Source organism: Peromyscus californicus, unplaced genomic scaffold (assembly GCF_007827085.1).
Source record: "Peromyscus californicus insignis strain IS unplaced genomic scaffold, ASM782708v3 Scaffold_7__1_contigs__length_154581171, whole genome shotgun sequence".
Classification (NCBI taxonomy): Eukaryota; Metazoa; Chordata; class Mammalia; order Rodentia; family Cricetidae; genus Peromyscus; species Peromyscus californicus.
Window position 1 is genome coordinate 66,887,987 of NW_026294595.1, and position 19,080 is coordinate 66,907,066.

General features: G+C 45.8%; 1 protein-coding gene and 1 non-coding gene across 35 annotated transcripts in view; one reads left to right on the plus strand and one right to left on the minus strand.

The window, feature by feature from the left end:
- The window catches only part of Madd (MAP kinase activating death domain), a 44,582-nt gene that overhangs the window by 2,548 nt on the left and 22,954 nt on the right, over positions 1–19,080 (minus strand). For 8 of the 34 annotated variants that reach the window (XM_052724617.1, XM_052724619.1, XM_052724616.1 and 5 more), the window contains 12 exons: positions 18,412–18,495; positions 17,991–18,149; positions 15,247–15,349; positions 14,720–14,782; positions 14,353–14,473; positions 14,144–14,249; positions 12,479–12,589; positions 7,139–7,246; positions 3,352–3,516; positions 3,027–3,099; positions 2,803–2,909; positions 643–712 (listed from right to left, as the gene is read on the minus strand). In XM_052724617.1, coding sequence (XP_052580577.1) covers positions 643–712; positions 2,803–2,909; positions 3,027–3,099; positions 3,352–3,516; positions 7,139–7,246; positions 12,479–12,589; positions 14,144–14,249; positions 14,353–14,473; positions 14,720–14,782; positions 15,247–15,349; positions 17,991–18,149; positions 18,412–18,495 — 1,270 coding nt within the window. The remainder of the gene's footprint in view (positions 1–642; positions 713–2,802; positions 2,910–3,026; positions 3,100–3,351; positions 3,517–7,138; positions 7,247–12,478; positions 12,590–14,143; positions 14,250–14,352; positions 14,474–14,719; positions 14,783–15,246; positions 15,350–17,990; positions 18,150–18,411; positions 18,496–19,080) is intronic. The other 26 variants (XM_052724633.1, XM_052724629.1, XM_052724628.1 and 23 more) reach the window with 9 other exon arrangements.
- On the plus strand, positions 7,605–7,711 carry LOC128102800 (U6 spliceosomal RNA). Its single transcript, XR_008215548.1, has one exon. It is a non-coding gene; the product is annotated as a U6 spliceosomal RNA (small nuclear RNA).

Sequence of the window (19,080 nt, forward strand, 5' to 3'; positions counted from 1 at the left end):
TGGAGAACGAAGGTTTTCATAGCAGCGATGAGGGGCACAAAAGAATGAAGCACAGACACAGCAGGAACTCAAAGCCCCGGGGTGAGGACCCACTACACCATTCCTTAGTGCCTGCTTGGGGAGGCTGCTTCCAGCTTCCAGACACACCTGCCCCTTCTGCCTCTGAGGCCCACTAGGCTTCGCTGGCCTCAGCTGAGTCTGCCTGGGATGCCTCATGCCCTCCTCTGAGGCCAGGTGGGACCCAGAGTGGTGCCAGGGAGGCTGGGAGGAACACTGTTGGGCTTCTAGAGAGATGGCAGCAGGCAACACGGACAGGACAGAGCTCGAGGGTCACCAGTCTGCTCTGCCCCAGAACTTCTGACCACAGGCTGGCCAAACCAGGACGGAGGGCACTACATCATTAGCGTCCCTGGACTCAGCCTGCCCAAGGCTCCCTCCCTGCTCTTCAGGGACCACTGGCTATCCTGTCTCCATCCTTCCCTTCTGTCTTCTCAGGGCTCCTTTCCTTCCCTGGCCCTCTTGCTCCTCCTGACCTCTCTGCAGATCCTTTTGTCCGTCCCGCCCCCAGTCCCTCCTCTGGAACTCCAAGGTTTGAGTTACTGCCATGTGAGTCCAGACCTAAGAGCAAAATAGTGTAATTACCAAATTCTTCCAGGACAAAGACGCCTCGAACTGTATTGCACTTTTTAATGTGATTCAGCTCTATGAAAACCTGCAAGAGAGGGAGGGAGGGGGGCGTAAGGCCCAAGGGCTCCACCCCTGCCCCATAGAGCCCACTCTCCCAGCTACAGCCCCACGCCCCCTGAGGAAACCTAGTTCCCCAAGGGAGGACATAAGAATCCACACACACACAATCAAAAGCGCTAAGAAGCGAAGAAAGCAGAGAGGGCAAGTACCTTCCGCTCCTGGCCGGAGGAGAAAGCATGGGAGAGAAATGAAGGCATTAGTTTTAATGGTCAAACCCAACCCAGAGGCCCCTCTGCTGGCCTGGGCTCCCCGCCCACACCCTCTGCCCAGGGCAGCACTCATAGGACACGGTGGCCCAGGGATCGCTGACTCGGTCCATCAGGTCTCTACCCTTCCATACATCCTCCTCCGGCGCAGAGGGCTGGCACAGGTGCAAAGCTCCCCTCAGACTGTCCTTGGGGTGGGAGGTGATCTGATCTTCCTTGACACAGGATCCAGGACCTCCCAAGAAGTATGCAGTAACCTTCAATAACAGCTACCATGTGCTGAGCGCTACTTGGCAGTTTACCAATTTTTATCTACCTAGTACAGTCTATGGTACCGTCTCCATCTTACAGATGGAGAAGGAATAGGATCAGAACATTTATTTGCTTATGAATAAAGCTGGGCCTCAGATCCAGGACATTCTGACTCCAACTCTGTGCTTTTCCCATCTGTCATTCCAAGTTGCATAACCACACTGGGAGGGCCAAAGCTTTGTTCACCCCAGCTGCCTGCTGTACGGCAGAGGATGGGTCAGGCCACAGGCCACTGCTCCATCATCAACTCAGACCATGGAGTCAGACCCAGAAGTCAGCCTTCACTATTTCTCTCTGTAGGATGCTACTTCTAGGAGCCAAGACTTCCAGTACAGGGCGGTTTGGACACAGTGTGCGGCTGTTAATGTGGAAGGCCTGGGATGGGGAACACTGAGGGCTGGACAAGGAGAGGGCAGGATGTCTGGTTGTCTAAGAGTTCATCTTCTGGGTGGGGGGGCACTGAAATGGGATCAGAAACGGCCCCTCTAGCACCTTCATGGTCCACACAGGACAAAGGCTCTACCCTGTGGATCTTTATGGGCCTGCTGCCACACTAGGTCCCAGGTTGGAAATACACTAATAGGACAGGATATCTGGGCAGTCATTTAGGTACTTCATGTTGCATCTAAACTTTCTAGCTAGACAGACGTCTTCCCAGCTAAACTGGCAAGGAAGGACAAAGCCACTTCAAAGTCAGATCTCCACCTCCCCTGAGTTTCTGGTGCTTGGCCAGGGGCTTCAAGATATCATATTGAGACCTAGTTCGGAGCCTTGGGGACTTTAGGGGAGGGGAAGAAAGGCACTTGTGTGAGGAGTCAGAGCCGGGAACGGACCTGGGATGATGCGCTGGCCTCAGAGGGAATTAGCTTAAGGACTGTCCACTGAGAGAAAAAGTAGCACTGTGTTAAAAGACCAAAAGGAGAAAGAAATGTCAGCTCCTGGATGGAATCACAATAAGGAGAAAGGATCCTGAAGCACCCCCATCAAAGGAAGGGCATGAGGCCTGTGGAGCAGGCAGAGTAGGGACACCCAGAGGAAGAGAAAGGACAAGAATCAGCAGAAGGAAAGGCAAACACCCACACTTTGAGAGGACAGACAGACAGACAGACACACGTAGACACCCACGGTTCAGGCACACTAGAAGCACACAGGAGATCAGCCAGTCTAGACTCTCAAAGCAGAACCACCGAGCAAAGCACACCCTGGGAATACAGGAAGGCAGAGACACGCAAGAGGGGCCGAGTGAGACGCTCCCACTCACACTGTGTGAGCAGCGGATGGGCAGTACGGCCACCAAGCCTCACTCTCTTTCCCGGTCCCCAACACGGGCTCCCTGCTGCATCTGCTCAGAGCCTGGTGGCCTCATCAAGGTCACTGTGCCCTCCCCTCTGGTTTCGCTCTTGGTCCAGGCATTCACCTCTCTCTGGCCCAAGGCTCTCCCTCTTGCTCACTGGGAGAGCACCGAGAGCCTGGAAACTGATCTTATTACAGGTCGGACACTAGGGCCAGGAGGCCTTGGGCTGCTGCTTGTGCCTACCTGGTTGTGCATGAACTTGAGATTGATCCCTTCCAGGGTGACTTGAAGCAAGCCACCCTCTCCAGTCTTCATGTCCTGCACGGGGAACTCACCACCTAGTTCAGGCCCTGTGGGAAGGAGGAAGGTGTCAGCTAATGGCAAAGTGAAGAGTCCCACAGCCCGACTTCCTAAGCAGGTTTGTGTGGTCAGGAGGAGGGTGCTGTGGGGGGCCGACCGCTCCTCACCGGGTTTGATGCTTTGCTGCCGGGCAGCGGCGCGCTCCATGCTGTCCTTCACGCAGTAGTACAGCTCCCGACACTGTAGCACAGGGAGGGGTGTCCTGTAATGGGAGCCCTTCCAGGGCCCCATGTCCCCCACTCTAGGCTACCACTACCAAAGGCTAAGGTCAATGCCAGGACTCAAGGCAGCATAAATTACTCCACATGACAGCTAGAGGCCAAAGTATGGCTTCAGGTGTGGATTTTGGAATTTTAACTTTCCATTGAGAATCTCAGCACTTAGGTCCTAAATGCCTACCTAACCCCCCAGCTCAAACAGAGACCTGAGTACCTTCTTAGTATAGAACTTGTTGAGCTGGGTCTCAGAGCCGTTTCTACGCCACAAACACAGGACCTTGGTCTTGGGACAGTAGGTCATGTTGATGAGTTTCTCATACCACCAGCGCTCATACACTGTCCCGATGTTACTACGTAATACCACACAGTCATCACACACCTGGAAAAATGGACAACACAGATCAGTGGTTCTGGTCTCTGACAGTTTTTCCTGTCCCAGTTCCTGTTCCTGTGTCCTACAGGGAAAGGATGACATGATTGACCCTAGGAGCAGCCCCATGATTACTTTCAGCCCAGGACTCAGGGTCCCCCTAGGGGAGATCAGAAGCACTGAATGGCTGGACACACTGTGTTAGAAGTATTACTGACAGAAATGGAATCTTGAAAGAGACCTGTGTACAAAGAGGCACATTGTCCAAATCAATGAGTGTGTACCACCTCATGTCTACTTTCTAGACCAAGGATTTGAAGTGTATCTCCTGCTTCCATTTTACAATCATGTGGAGAAATCAGCTCTATTATCAAACACAGGGCAGGCTTAACCAAAGAGAAAAAGTTGGAGCCAATCAATTTTCTACTTTTAGCTCTTCTCTACTCCTATAGAATACTTTTGTGATTACATAAGTGAAACATGAACAGTGGTTTTTGCATAAAAATACTCAATATGGCCGGGTGGTGATGGTGCACGCCTTTAAACCCAGCACTCAGGAGGCAGAGGCAGGAGAATCTCTGTGAGTTCAAGGCCAGCCTGGGCTACAGAGTGAGATCCAGGAAAGGCACAAAGCTACACAGAGAAACCCTGTCTCGGAAAAAAAAAAAAACAACAAAAAACCTCAATATGGGATGATAAAGGTTAAGAAGCAGGGTCCCCTGCATACGCTTTTCTTGTTCAACAGTCACCTCCAGGTGAACTCAGCCGTCCTCATGACCTCAGTTATTGTAGTGACACTGTGGCATGCTGGGGAAGAGCGGTCTCAGGTCAGAGTGCTTGGGCTGAGACCCCAGCTCTACCGTACCTAGTTATGTAGTGTGAGCCAGCTCTTCTGTTGCTATTCCTCCTGGCTAAGGAGGGGCTCGTTGACAGCAATAACCACACTATGAAATGCAGTGATGTCCATACATTTCTTTATTTTATTTTTTGAGATAGTGTCTCACTCTATGTACTCCTGGCTGTCCTGGAACTTGCTCTGTAGACCAAGCTGGCCGCAAACTCACAGAGCTCGTCCTGCTTCTGCCTTCCAAGTGCCGGGATTAAAGGAGTGCTCCACTATGCCTGGCACAATATGCACAGGATTCTTAATGTGCATCAAAAGCCAGGCCCAGGTCTGGGAAGGTAGCTCCACTTGCACATGGAGCACTTGCACATGGAGAGCACCCAGTTAGCTGCTTTGACAATCCAGATGTGATACAAAGATGTAAGAGGTAGGAGCAGTGAGATGGCTCAGCAAGCAACAGTGCTCACTAAGCAAGCACGGGGACCTGAGTGTGACCCCCAAACCCACACAAACACGGAACAAGAGAGAACCAACCTTACAAAGTTGTCTTCTGATCTCCATACACATTCACACCCAAATGATAAATTACCACATATAATTATTACTAACGTAGTATGCTCTTAGAGTCTTTCTGTCCAAGCCCTCTCTTCTCTGCTCCTGACCACTCTTTCGCTGGTTATCTCATATACGGGACCTGAAACATCACTCATCCAGACCAGAACTCAGCACCTCCTGGGCAGGTGCTCCTAAGTCTTATCGCAGTAAATGGCACCACCACCTACGCAGGTGCCCGAGTCAGAAGTGAAGCAGGAGTGCACACAGCTCCTTGTTCTGAAGCAGGAGTGCACACAGCAGCGTGGCTGAGAAGGAAGTACTATGTCCCTTTGCTAGGTGTTTCTCAGGGCTGAGGGCTAACACAGCAACGTCATGTACACACACAGCCCAGCTATGCTGAGACCCTGTGTCATAAACACCCCTATGCACACACTTAAAAGGAGACACAAAGGAACCCTATAAATACAGAGAGGTGAATCTATAGAGCCACAATAAGAAAATATATACTGGGCTGGAGAGATGGCTCAGAGGTTAAGAGCACTGGCTGCTCTTCCAGAGGTCCTGAGTTCAATTCCCAGCAACCACATGGTGGCTCACAACCATCTGTAATGAGATCTGATGCCCTCTTCTGGCGGGCAGGATTACATGCAGACAGAATACTGTATACATGATAAATAAATAAATCTTAAAAACAAAAAAAACAACCTTAAAAAAAAAAGAAAATATATACTTAGAAGATATTCTTGCCAAAATATTGAATCTGAAATTAAGCACCTCTACTGGGCTAATAGTTTATAAGAAAGACAAAAAAATGTGTCAATGTTCAAGGAGGTGTGACCACCAAAAAGTCTAGATGCCCTAAAGGCAGAAATTGAATTTCTTCATCAAAATAACTGGAAATGGGTGGAACCTATGTTAGAACATGCTTAAGAATAATAACTATCAAAGCTGGGCATGGTGCACGCCTTTAATCCCAGCACTTGAAGGGAGGCAGAAGCAGGCAGATCTATGTGAGTTTGAGGCTAGCCTGGTCTACACAGTGAATTCTAGGCCATCTATGGCTATACTGTAAAACACTGTCTCAAAAAAAAGAAAGAAAGGAAGGAAGGAAGAAAGAAAGGGAGGGAGGGAGAGAGGGAGGGAGGGAGGGAGGGAAGGGGAGAGACAGAGAGAGAGAGAGACAGAGAGAGAGAGAGAGAGAGAGAGAGAAGACACTTGCCATCAAGGCTGAAGACTGAGTCTGAGTTTGAGATCCAGAGTCCATATGGTGGAAGGAGAAAATCCACTCTTATAAGTTGTTCTCTGACCTCCACACACTTGCTGTGACACACACACACACACACACACACACACACACACACACACACACACACACACAAATGTCAATTTTTTAAAAAGGAAAGAAAGAAAAAACAAAAAAGTTCCTTTGATTTTATCATAGAGAAGTATGGAAAATACTGACCGAAAAAACAAGGAATAGCCAGTGGACAGGTGACAAAGTCACACTACTGTAACCCAGAGTAGCACGTTCCAGTGGACAGGTGACAAAGTCACACTACTGTAACCCAGAGTAGCACGTTCCAGTGGACAGGTGACAAAGTCACACTACTGTAACCCAGAGTAGCACGTTCCAGTGCACACTGGAGGTCTGCTACCATCTTCCCACGAGAAAGGGGAAAACAATCATTCATGTCCATAGCTTTTGTTTTGTTTTGAGAAGGAGTTTCTCTGTGTAACTGCCCTGGCTGTCCTAGAACTCACTCTGTAGACCAGGCTGACCTCGAACTCAGAGATTCGCCAGCCTCTGCCTCCCGAGTGCTGGGATTAAAGGTGGCCACCACCACCGCCCAGCCATGTTTACATCTCATTGCTTGCCTGCCTACAATCTCCTGGAGGATACAAAAGACAATTACTTGTAGGATGAAAAGACAAGGACAGTAGAAAACGATGGAGGTGGGGATTAGAATATGCACCAGACACCACCCAAGCATATTATTTTCTAGTGTTCTGATTCACAATCAATGCAATTATGTCACACATCCAATATTGATAAAAAAAATGGTGAGAAATCATCTAGTCACTTAATTATTTGCATAATAACTTGATAAATTAATGATGAATGGATTGTGAGGATAAATAAGGTAAGTAGGAAACAAAGCCTAGCACTGGTCTAGGTGCTTCTTGTGTCTCTGAGATATTCTTCTCACTTTCCAACAGGAAACTAGAACTCACTTCCATGAAAAAGATATCTCCATTCGTGTCCGTCCCCGCGTGTACAACAAATGTCTGCTTCTTCATGTGCCTGCTGCCACTGGATCGGATGGAGAGGTCACGTCCGCTCTGAGGGAAAAAAAGGTGCTTAGAGACATTCAGATGTTGCTCTTACACAAATCTGAATAAAAATGCCTCACTTGGCAATTCAATTCCTAACAGCTTCCTTAGAACAATTCCTACCCCTCTGCCACCCCTGAGAGAGGGTTTCTCCGTGTAGCCCTGGTTGTCCTGGAACTCACTCTGTGGACCAGGCTGGCCTCAACTCAGAGATTCGCCTGCCTCTGCCTCTGTGATGGGATTAAAGGCGTGCGCCACCATGCCCGGCACTTAGCACAATCTATCTGCTAGCCATTGGCCACAAGGAAGGACTGAGGACGTTTTTGAGTCAGGGACCCTATGCCTCTTAAAAAAAGTGAAGCTCCCAGTGCTCACTTTGGCAGCACATAGACTAAAACTGGAACGATACAGAGAAGATCAGCATGGCCCCTGCGCAAGGATGACACGCAAATTCGTGAAGCGGTCCATATTTAAAAAAAAATAAAACGAAGCTCTCAAAGAGTTTCTGTTTATGTGAGTTACAGCTATACTCACTATTCTAGAAATATTAATAACATTTTAATGTTTATTAATTCATTTAAAAGTAATTTACTGATAGCCAAACGTATGAAAAAGAACATACCTTTTATAAAATGTATTTCTCCTAATAACAGCAACAATAAAAAGAGTAGCAATGTTTTTACCTATTTGCAAATCTCTTTAACATTTGGTTTAGGAGAAAGTAGTTGCATTCCTGGGCTGGGCATGGTGTCACACATTCAAGAGGCTAAGCCAGGAGGATCACAAGTTTGAGGCTAGTCTGGGCTACATTAAAAACACTAGAAAGAAAGAGAGAGAGAGAGAGGGAGGGAGGGAAGAGCAATAGAGAGAGGAGCCGGCCCTGACGCATGCCTGTCATCTCCGCATTGGGAGGTAAATGCCAGAGGATCAGAAGTTTAAGATCATTCTCAATTTGCATAGCAAATGTGAACCATGAAATCCCCTTCTCATTAAAAAAATAAAATAAAATATGTGCACTTGAGAGAGGCAGAGGCAGGCCCGGTCTACACACTGAGTTCCAGGCCAACCAGTGCTACATAGTGAGACCTCTCTCAAAAACAAAATAGAGGGCTGGAGAGATGGCTCAGAGGTTAAGAGCACTGGCTGCTCTTCCAGAGGTCCTGGGTTCAATTCCCAGCAACCACATGGTGACTCACAACCATCTGTAATGAGATCTGATGCCCTCTGCATACATAATAAATAAATCTTTTTAAAAAAAAATAAATAAAATAAGATAAAATAAAATAGAACAAAATAAAATAAAAAAGAGTCGGCAAGATAGTTCAGCAGGTAAAGGAGTGTGACAACCTGGGTTTGACCTTTGGCACCCACACAGTAAGAGAGAACTCCAGCAGCTTGTCCTCTAATGCACGTGCACACAAATAGATAAAAATCCGATTTGAAAAGTAAGAGTCATCTTTGTTTAAAAAAATAAATGTAGCTGAGTGTGGTGGCACACACCTTTAATCCCAGCACTTGGGAGGTAGAGGCAGAAGGATCTCTGAATTTGAGGCCAGCCTGGTCTTTATAGCAAGTTCAAGGACAGCCAGAGCTACTACTTATTGAGATGCTGTCTCTTTAAGCAGAGAGAGAGAGAACAGCTAAATCCACACACCTGCTTCTGCACTCACGCTACTGAGTGTGTGACTTAGGCTAAGGAACATAAAGAAAATGTGACCTCACAGGTGAGCACTGGAAAGGGGGATTTCTAAAGGCCTCTTCAGGTAAGCAGGTGTATTCTTCTTTGCTACTATGCCCTGCTGGTCTAGAACTTGATCTCTAGACCAGGCTGGCCTCAAACTCAATGCAACTGTCCTCTGCCTCCCAAGCACTGGGATTAGCATTATCATCAGCAGCAGCTGAGAAGTGGTGGTTTCTTAGAGCTGCAATGTGAATCTGAAAACACACTGATGAATGGTTTATATTGTTACAGTAAAGTTCACCTGCTTACCCTACACTTTGAGTGGAACCCTTATTTGTATTTGTAACATCACACAGTATATTAGAAAGATACTAACCAAATATTAATACCTCATTATATCATATTTTTAAAAAATCACATTCATTACATCATCAATCTTATTAGAAAAGCCTTAAAATACTAGACAGCTGGCCAGGCGTAGTGGTGTATACCTTTAATCTCACCACTTGGGAGGCAAAAGTGGGTGGATCTCTGTGACTTTGAGGCTGGCTTGGTCTACATAGTGAGTTGCAGGCCAGCCAGGACTATTTAGTGAAACTCTGTCTTAAAAAAAAAAAAAAAGAAAAGAAAAAAGAAAGAAAGGCCAGGCCACACGCCTTTAATCCCAGCACTCGGGAGGCAAAGCCAGGCAGGTCTCTGTGAGTTCGAGGCCAGCCTGGTTCTCGGACAGCCAGGACTACACAGAGAAACCCTGTCTCGAAAAACCAAAAAGAAAAAAAAAGAAAGAAAAGTTTCATATCAAAAAATTCTTCCAAAATTCTCATTTTCACTTAAAAATTTGACTCTTATCATTGGCAACAAATATTGTCAACTGTCCACCTTAAAAGAACTGGTTCACCGTATTGCTTTTAGAAAAAAAGTCTGCCAACTCAACCTAATAGTCATAGAGAAAATGGTGTTTTATGGACAAAGCTAATATTTCATCTGTCACAGATTGCTTTTCCTCACAATAACCAACACACTGGGTTTGCAGCAGAAATGCTTTATGTATACTTCCCATTTTATTACAGAGAATATTAAAAAGACATATAAGTGATTATTAAAATTTAATAAATGTAATTTTTTTACTGATTTATCAAGGACATTCATAAGTGAAACTGGCTTTTTGATTTTTATTATTTTATTTTTAATTCATCTTTATTTTATGTGTATGAGTGTTTTGCCTGCATGTACACATGTGCACACATATGTCCCTGGTGCACACACAGGCCAAAAGTCAGCATCGGATCCCCTGGAACTGGAACTACAGGTGGTTGAGAACCACCATGAGGGTGCTGGGAATCAAGCCGAGGCCCTCTGCAAGAGCGGTGTGTACTCTCTCCAGTCCCAAACCAGTAGGGATTTTTGTTGTTTTTGCTTTTGTTTGTTTTTGAGACAGGATTTCTCTGTATAACAGCCCTGATTGTCCGGGAACTCGCCCTGTAGCCCAGGCTGGCCTCGAACTCACAGAGATCCATCTGCCTCTGACTCCCAAGTGCTGGGATTAAACTGTAATTTTTTTTAAAGGATTTATTTATTTATTATGTATACAGAAGAGGGTGCCAGATCTCATTACAGATGATTGTGAGCCACCATGTGGTTGCTGGGAATTGAACTCAGGACCTCTGGAAGAGCAGTCAGTGCTCTTAACCTCTGAGCCATCTCTCCAGCCCTAAACTGTAATTTTTATTTTTATTTTTTTTATTTTTTTATTTTTTTTTCTAATTTATTTATTTTTATTTGCATTGGTGTTTTGCTGCATGTATGACTGTGTAAGGATGTCAGATCTTGAGTTACAGACAGTTGTGAGCTGCCATGTGGGTGCTGGGACTTGAACCCAGGTCCTCTGGAAGAGCAGTCAGTGCTCTTTAACCACTGAGCCATCTCTCCAGCCCCTAAACTGTAATTTTTAAAAAGCCAGTTTCAGGGCCCAGAGAGATAGCTCAGCAGTTAATAGCTCTTGCTATTCCTCCAGAGGACTGGGGTTTGAATCCCATCACCCACATGATGGCTAACAACTGGCTGTAACTCCAATCCCAGGGGATCCGAAACACTCTTTTGTACTCCTTGGGCACCAGGAACACACATGTTGCACAGACATACATAGACAAATTAGATACATATAAAATAATAAAATTTTAAAAAATTGTAAAACACAGTTTCAGGCTAAAAATAAATCAATCCGAGTAATAAGATCACTGGTGTTCAGCATGAAAGACATTGTGGGTTTTTTTTAAATTTTAATTTAATTTAATTTATTTGTTTGTTGGTTTGTTTGTTTTTTGAGACAAGGTTTCTCTGTGTAGCTTTGGAACCTCTCCTGGAACTCGCTTTGTAGACTAAGCTGGTCTTGAACTCAGAGATCTGCCTGCCTCTGCCTCCTGAGTGCTGGATTTTATTATTTTAATGTGTATTAGTATTTATGTGCAGTGTGTGCATGGCTAGTGCTCTCAGAGGTCCTCTAGAACTGGAGTCACAGTTGTAAGCAGCCATGTGGGTGCTGGGAATTGGACCCAGGTTCTCTGGAGGAGCAGCCAGTGCTGCTCTTAAGCACTGACCCAACCCTTTAGCCTTTGAACTCATTTTATTTACTTATTAATTCATTCCCTCATTTTGTGTGCGTGTGGGTGTGGGTGGGTGAGCAGGTCTGTCTGTGTGGGGGCGTGCATGTGCCATGAAGCTCGTGGCAGGCCAGAGAACAGCTGGCAAGAGTTGGTCTTCTCCCTCTACTGTGTGGGTCCCAGGGATCAAACTCAGGTTGCCAGGGTTAGCAGCAAGCGCCTTTCCCTACTGAGCCATAGCACCAACCCAAAACGGTCTTTTTTTCCCCCCCTCAGAGAAAGGCTTTCTCTGTGTAGCCCTGGCTATCCTAGAACTTTCTCTGTAGACCAGGCTGGCCTCCTGAGTGCTGGGATTAAGAGCGTGCACCACCATGCCAAGTTTATAAAATTGTCTTTTTTAAAAAACATAATGCATGGAAGTGAGTGTGGGACTCACATAGTTTAGTCATGACAGTAATGTGCCAGCAGTCTATACAAGACTGATTTTGCAGTTCTGGTGCAAATATTAACCAGTTAAAAGAGGTATTTAGCTAGGTATTGGTGGCACACGGCTTTAACCCCAGCACTCAGGAGGCAGAGGCAGGCAGATCTCTGTGAGCTCAAGGCCAGCCTGGTCTACAAAGTGAGTTCCAGGACAGCCGGACAGTTACACAGAGCAACCCTGTCTTGTTTTTTAAAGAGGCATTTTAGTGTTGTGGTGAGAACAAATTTCATCTCGTAGGTCCCCAGACATCCACAGACCTTCCATGGAAACTGCCATCTACGATAGTTGGAGTACTCAGAGTCCCGACACTGAACAGAAGGGCTAAAACCTTCCCTGGACTACTGCCCCATTCTTGAAACTAGTGATTAACCGGACTGCATGGTGACATGGCCAGCAATGTTCCATGTGGGAGCTCTGCAGCAGGGAAGGATGACAAGCAGAGCGGAAGGAGCCGAGGGGTGGTTGGGTATGCTCACCAGATTGGTCAGCTGATCGAGCACCTCATTGATTTGTTGGCTGTATACAAGGCCAATGTGGGACTTTCCCATCAGACGCCGCACCTTCTTCCTGATGTCATTCTTGTTCACCTGGAAAGCCAAGACACGAGTCTTAGCAAAGGATCTGCTCTCTTCCCAACTGAGGCAGAGACAAGACAATGTCTAAGTTTCCACGTATCTATCTGAGAGAAATGGAATTCTGAAAAACTGTATCACCAACTACGGCAGAACATTTGCAGCTGTGTATTCTGTTCAATGGAATTCAAGCATAGAGGAAACTCGCAATAAAAGAAATGCTGATTAGTTTGTTGTCCATTTGACACAAGCTAGAGTTATGTGGGAAGAGGGACTCTCAATGGAGAAAATGCCTCCGTAAGACTGGCCTGCAGGTAAGCCTGTGGGGCATTTTTTGATTAATGATTGACATGAGGGAGCCCAGCACACCGTTGGCAGTGCCCTCCCTGGGCAAGTGGTTCTAGGGTATACAAGAAAGCAGGTTGAGCCAGGCGGTAGTAGTGCTTGCCTTTAATCCCAGCACTTGGAAGGCAGAGGCAGGGGGATCTCTGTGAGTTCCAGGCCAGCCTGGTCTACATAGTGAGTTCTAGCCAGAGCTACACAGAGAAACGCTGTGTCAAAAAAACAAACCAACCAAACAACCAAACAAAAGGCTGAGCAAGCCAGTGAGCAGCACTCCTCCAGAGTGTTTGCATCAGCTCCTGCCCCCAGGTTCCTGCCTCAGCTTCCACTGATGATGAACTGTGACCAGTGAGCCAACAAGCCCTCTCGTTCCCATGCTGCTTTTGGCCATAGTGCTTATAACAGTAACAGGAACCTAACTAAGACACAAGATCAATCAAGTCAAAGAGCTTACAGAACCATCTCCACATTTGGGCAACTGATCCCTTCACTGTTAGAGGCGAGGGAGGACAGGAGAAACGCGGGGAGGCTCGCTCTCACAAGCATTCTTTGCCACCACCCACCGGAACCCATTCTCTTTCAGAGAAGAACTCTTCTGCTTGGTAACATACTTTTCCACAGCTAAGACAAAAAGCACAAACAACTCAAACTAGGACTTAGCATTTCTTTGTTCATAGTGGGCATTTTTTTTATTTTTTGACAAGATTTTATATAGTTTTATTTGGTCTTGAACTTATAGCCAAGGCTGGCCTTGAATTCCTGATCCTCCTGCCTCTACCTCCCAAGTGCCTTGTTTACTGGCATGACTACCATGCCTAGTTAGGCAGCTTTTTCCAGCAATAAAAAAAGTATGCATGACAAAGGGCTGGCGCTGGAAATAAATTCTGAGCCCCTGAAGGGTTTAGAATATACTACAGGAAAAAATGAATTAAACAGTTGCACTCTGTGGGGAGCTCTATTACATCCTAAAACAACTTAATAAAGGGAACACATATAAAATTAAAAGTAGACAAGTAACAAGTGATAATCAGTTACCTTTATAACATTCGTTAACAAAAGCCTGGTAGCTCCAGTTAAATGGATAGTGTGTAAGCTGGACAGAGGCCTTGGACTTTCAGTTAGGAAGAGAACCACAGTCAGATACTTTGACAGCTTCTCAACTGTCCCAGAATTTAGGCAATAGAGCTATGTCCAGTGAGAGCTGGACATAAGCAAATTCAACATTACCTTCATCAGTAGCATATAGGATATGAGGTTGTGTAAAAGTGTGGCCAGTAAACGATCTTCATCATCCTCCAGGCGCTTCCGGTCATGTTCTCCTAGGGACAGGTACCTAGGCAGAAGACCAGGCACAAGCTAGTCTCAGGTGGAAGACCACAAAAGACAGTGGAAAGAACTGAATAGGGGTATTCTCATGTCTTTCCTAAGTCCCATACCTGTCGATCATTTCCTGAGGACCCTGGTCCATACCCATCCCTTCTCTTTCCAACATCACAGCATCTAAGAATGCATCTTCCCAGAATTGCATTTGGTCCCATAAAGTAGAACGCTCTTTGCCTGTGTAGAATAATGTTATTTCTTGGGTGGGGGCATGGCTTACTTAACATTTCAAGAATATAGCTGACAAATGAAAAGGTAGTAAGCCCCAGATAAAACAAGGTCATTCCAAATTCTAGGGCAATGGAAACCAAACCTTTCTCCCAGATCTAATACATTTTGCCACCAACCCAAGAGGCCTCCAAGCGAAGCCCAGCCCTTCCCAGGCAGGAAGAAAGAACACATCACACAAAGAAAAGCAGTTACTTATAGAAAAGGTCTCCATAGCAGCATCCTCTAACTGGTCCCACATCGATCCTTTGTCCCTTCCTGCCAACGTGTGAGCAGGAAGGGACACGGTAGCAAGAGGAAAGAAGGAGACAGAGAGACACAGCCTGTTGATTAACACCAAAACCCAATGTCATCTAGTTTTCAGCCCCTGCTTATCCCACAGATTCCTTGGTTTAGATTTTAAAATGCTCTCTGGACTAGTGAGATGGCTCAGTCGGTAAGGTGCTCGCTGTCAAGCCTGATGACCTGGGTTCAATTCCTGGAGCCCACATGGGAGGAAGAAATAAAGAACCAACTTCCACAAGTCCTCTGACCTCCACATGTGTGCACAGCACATGCCACCCCCCATAAATAAATAAATATTAAAAAGGAGTTTAAAATGCTATCTGATGTCAGAATTGACATTAGCAGAAAGCCAAGCAGCAGCTGTTCAGCGCTACCTTCTCCCATGGCTGAGCCCAGCTTTCTTCTAATGCAAGGGGCCTTGCCAGTCTATTTCTTACCTAGTAGTCCCTCATAGAGATAGACGCGCTGGCTTACGTCTTCGGAAGAACGAACTGGACTGCTAGCCAGCTTCTCCTTTGGCTTCAAGCTATGGGCTTTACCCTAGAAAGACAAGGTAGGTCAGATGCCAGACAGATAGAGACAAAGTAAACCAGGCACCTTACTGAAAGGCTCACGAACTAAGTAAACTTCCATTAACAACACAATTATCCCTGCCTCTGCTACTATGTTTGGCTAAAAGTCATTCTGATAATCCTGTTTTCTGTTACTGCTTCCTAAAGCAAGAAATGAAGGGCTCATCCTGACTCCTCTTTATTCTTTAGTCTCTGTGATGCTTTCTCTTAGAGCTGGGCATGCCTCTAATCCAGCTTGTGGGAGGTTGGGAAAGGAGGATCAGTAATTCAAGGCCAACTTTAGCTTTATAGCAAGTTTGAGGCCAGCGTGGGCCACATGAGATACTGTCTCACACCCTCACCCCACAGAACAAGGTAAAGCCTTTGTAGTAGCATGACACAGTAGAAAGAACACAGAGTTTGAAGTCAGACTGGCCAAGGTTCAGGTCCCTACTTTTTATTAATTTTTTAATTGCTGAGAATCATTTTCCTTGTCTATAATAGGAACATTATAATATCTACCTCACAGAACTGAAGAAATGGTTAAATTAATTAGTTGGTTTATTTAATGTGTGCACATGCAAATTCACATGTATGTTTAAGTGTCTGAGTGTGTAAGGACTCAAGTGGATATCAGGAGTTTCCTTCCATTACTTTCTACATTATATACACACAAATCATACAAGAAAAGCCTTTAGTGAGCCAAGAAATTTAAGTAACCTTTCTCACCTCAACTGTGCAAATACCCCTTGTTCATCAGCACAGGACAATTAAGGCTGTGTGGTAGGAAGGGCCAGAAAAGGTAGCATACAGTGATCAGCATCCCACAGGAATGATTTAACATCCAGAGTCAACGCACAATGAAGGAATTTTTTAAAAACTTTCTTTTTTTTGATTTTTTGAGACAGGGTTTTCTCTGTGTAGCCCTGACTGTCCTGGAACTTACTTTGTAGACCAGGCTGGCCTCCAACTCACAGAGATCCACCTGCCTCTGCCTCCCAAGTGCTGGGATTAAAGGCGTGCGCCACCACCGCCCAGCTATGATTTATTTATTTTTATTTCATATGCATTGGTGCTTTGCCTGCATGTATGTATGTATGTATGTATGTATGTATGAGGGCATCGGATCCCCTGGAATGATAGTCACAGACAGGTGTGAGCTGCCATAGGGTGCTGAGAATTGAATCCAGGTCCTCTGGAAGAGCAGTCGGTGCTCTTAACCACTGAGCCAACTCTCCAGCCCTAAAAATGCTTTAAAAGACTTTTTAAAGTAACTTACTCATTTTGCACATGTGTGGCTGGCGAGAGGGTTTACAAATGTGCCGTGGCATGCATGTGGAGGCCAGAGGACACCTTTCAGGAGGAGTTTTTCTCTTTTCACCATGAGGTTCCAAAGTTGGAACTAGGTTGTCAGAGCTTGAAGGGTAAGAGCCTTTACCACCTCTCAGGGCCCCACCCCTGTTTTGACAAGGTCTTACCATGTAGGCTGGCCTCAAACTTAAGATCCTTTTCCTTCAGCCCCTTGATTTTTTTTTTTTTTTTTTTTTTTTTTGGTTTTCCGAGACAGGGTTTCTCTGTGTAGCTTTGCGCCTTTCGTGGAACTCACTTGGTAGCCCAGGTCCTTCAGCCCCTTGAGAAGAAGGATTACAGGCACGAGCCGCCATGCCCAGCTGGAAGGATTTTTTTAAACACTTTACTAAAACAGTCTGTGTAGACTCAGAGTCAAGCCCCGTAACTTGAGCGCCCCTGCTAACACTTTAACTCTTGAGCCTATCCCGGCCTCCATTGGCTCTACTAGGCACAGGCATACTGAAGGACCTAGAGACACAAATAAGCACCAGTGGTTTAAAAAAAAAAAAAAAGACTCCATTTAGATCGTATCTTCTCGTTTCCTCTGTAGACCAAAGTACTGAAGGCTGCTGTGGAGGATATCCACTGTCATCTTCATAAAATGGCACAGGTATCAGAGTAGTTAATGCTATCAATAGAGGCAGGTGGATGCTGCAAAGCAGAGGGGCGAGGTAAGAACTGAGTGATCCTCCTGCCTCCGCCTCCTTCAGCAAAACCTACCGGTACGCCGGGCAGTGGTGGCGCACGCCTTTAATCCCAGCACTCGGGAGGCAGAGCCAGGCAGATCTCTGTGAGTTCAAGGCCAGTCTGGGCTACAGAGTGAGATCCAGGAAAGGCGTAAAGCTACACAAAGAAACCCTGTCTCCAAAAACAAAACAAAACAAAACAAAAAAAGAACTGAGTGATTTACTTCATTTGTGTATGGGGGCACACACTTGTAATCCCAGCACTTGTGAGACTGAAACAGAAGGATCATAGGCTTGAGGCCACCCTGGGTTATACAGTAAGACTGTTTCAAAAAGGAAGAGGAGGAGGAGGGGAGGGGAGGGGAGGGAGGGAGGGAGGGAGGGAGGGAGAAGAGGCATCCCAGCTGCAGCGGACATACTGGATGACGATGGCAGTTCTCCCCTTCCCCCGCAGCACCATGCACAGCTCCGTCTGCCACTGAATCACATCTCCAGCCCTACTTTTTTCTTCTCATTGTCTCTTAACTTTCACTCTGTACTAAACCGCCTTCCTCTCCCATTAAAAAGAGTCTTTTGCTAGTAAATAAAGCTTACAAAGATGGTGCTCGTGGCAGCGTTGGTTTCAATCTCACTGTCCGACAGAGTGGCCCGGGAACTGGTCAAGTGAGCGCTGCCTTCTCCTCCTGGCCCGTCCCCTGCAGTACTGCTCAGGTCGCTGTCTGCTCCAAGGGTCTCTCCAGAACTGTTACTCACCTAGAAAAGACAAAACGTAGTAAGGGAGAGTCCCCAGAGAAGGGTTCCCGATGCCAGTTGGAACCCCGTATCCACCACTAAAGAGTCATTTTTCAGGTGTGTCAAACAGCCTCCTAGAACTCCCCTTTAGAAGACGAGTGACATTCTGTGCACACTCATGAGAGTCAAGCTGACCTGACTAAGAACAGCGTCCAAAGGGAAGGGACCCTTCCCAGGAGACCCCACAGCCACCCACAAAGAAGCCAATGTGGTATCCCCCTACCACGGTGCTAACTTCAGAATCCTGACTTGAGCTTCGGATCATAACAGCTGGACTCACACCGATGACAGAGTCTTGATCAGTCCTCTGAAATGAGACAAGGGGACACCTGTATTGTTTCTAGAGAGGTCCTGAGCAACTGATTCTTTTCTTAGCTGCAATGTATGTAACTTACACAATAAAATGACACATTAAATAAATACATGCTCACTGTGGAAATCAAAAGAAAGAATAATGCAATAAGAATAAGTCATAAATCTACTACCCAAATTAATCTCTACTTTTAGTATATTTCCTGTTAGGCTTTTAGTTTTTTCTAGACATATTTTTTAAAAACTAAATTGAAGTTGGGCAGAGTAGCACATTAATGCTAGCACTTGGGAGATAGAGACAAGCAGATCTGTGAGTTCAAGGACAGCCTGGTCTACATACTAAGTTCTAGGTCAGCCAGGGCTACACAGTAAGATACCCCCCTCATATATGTATCTCATATATATATATATATATATATGATATATATATATATCATATATACATATATTTTAATCATGCTGTGTCGCTAAAATTTTGAAAACACAAAATAGCAGTATTGCATTCCATGACTCTATTATACTTATTTAATTATTCCCTATTATTGGTTATATTTAGATTGTTTCCTTCTTTTGTTGACTG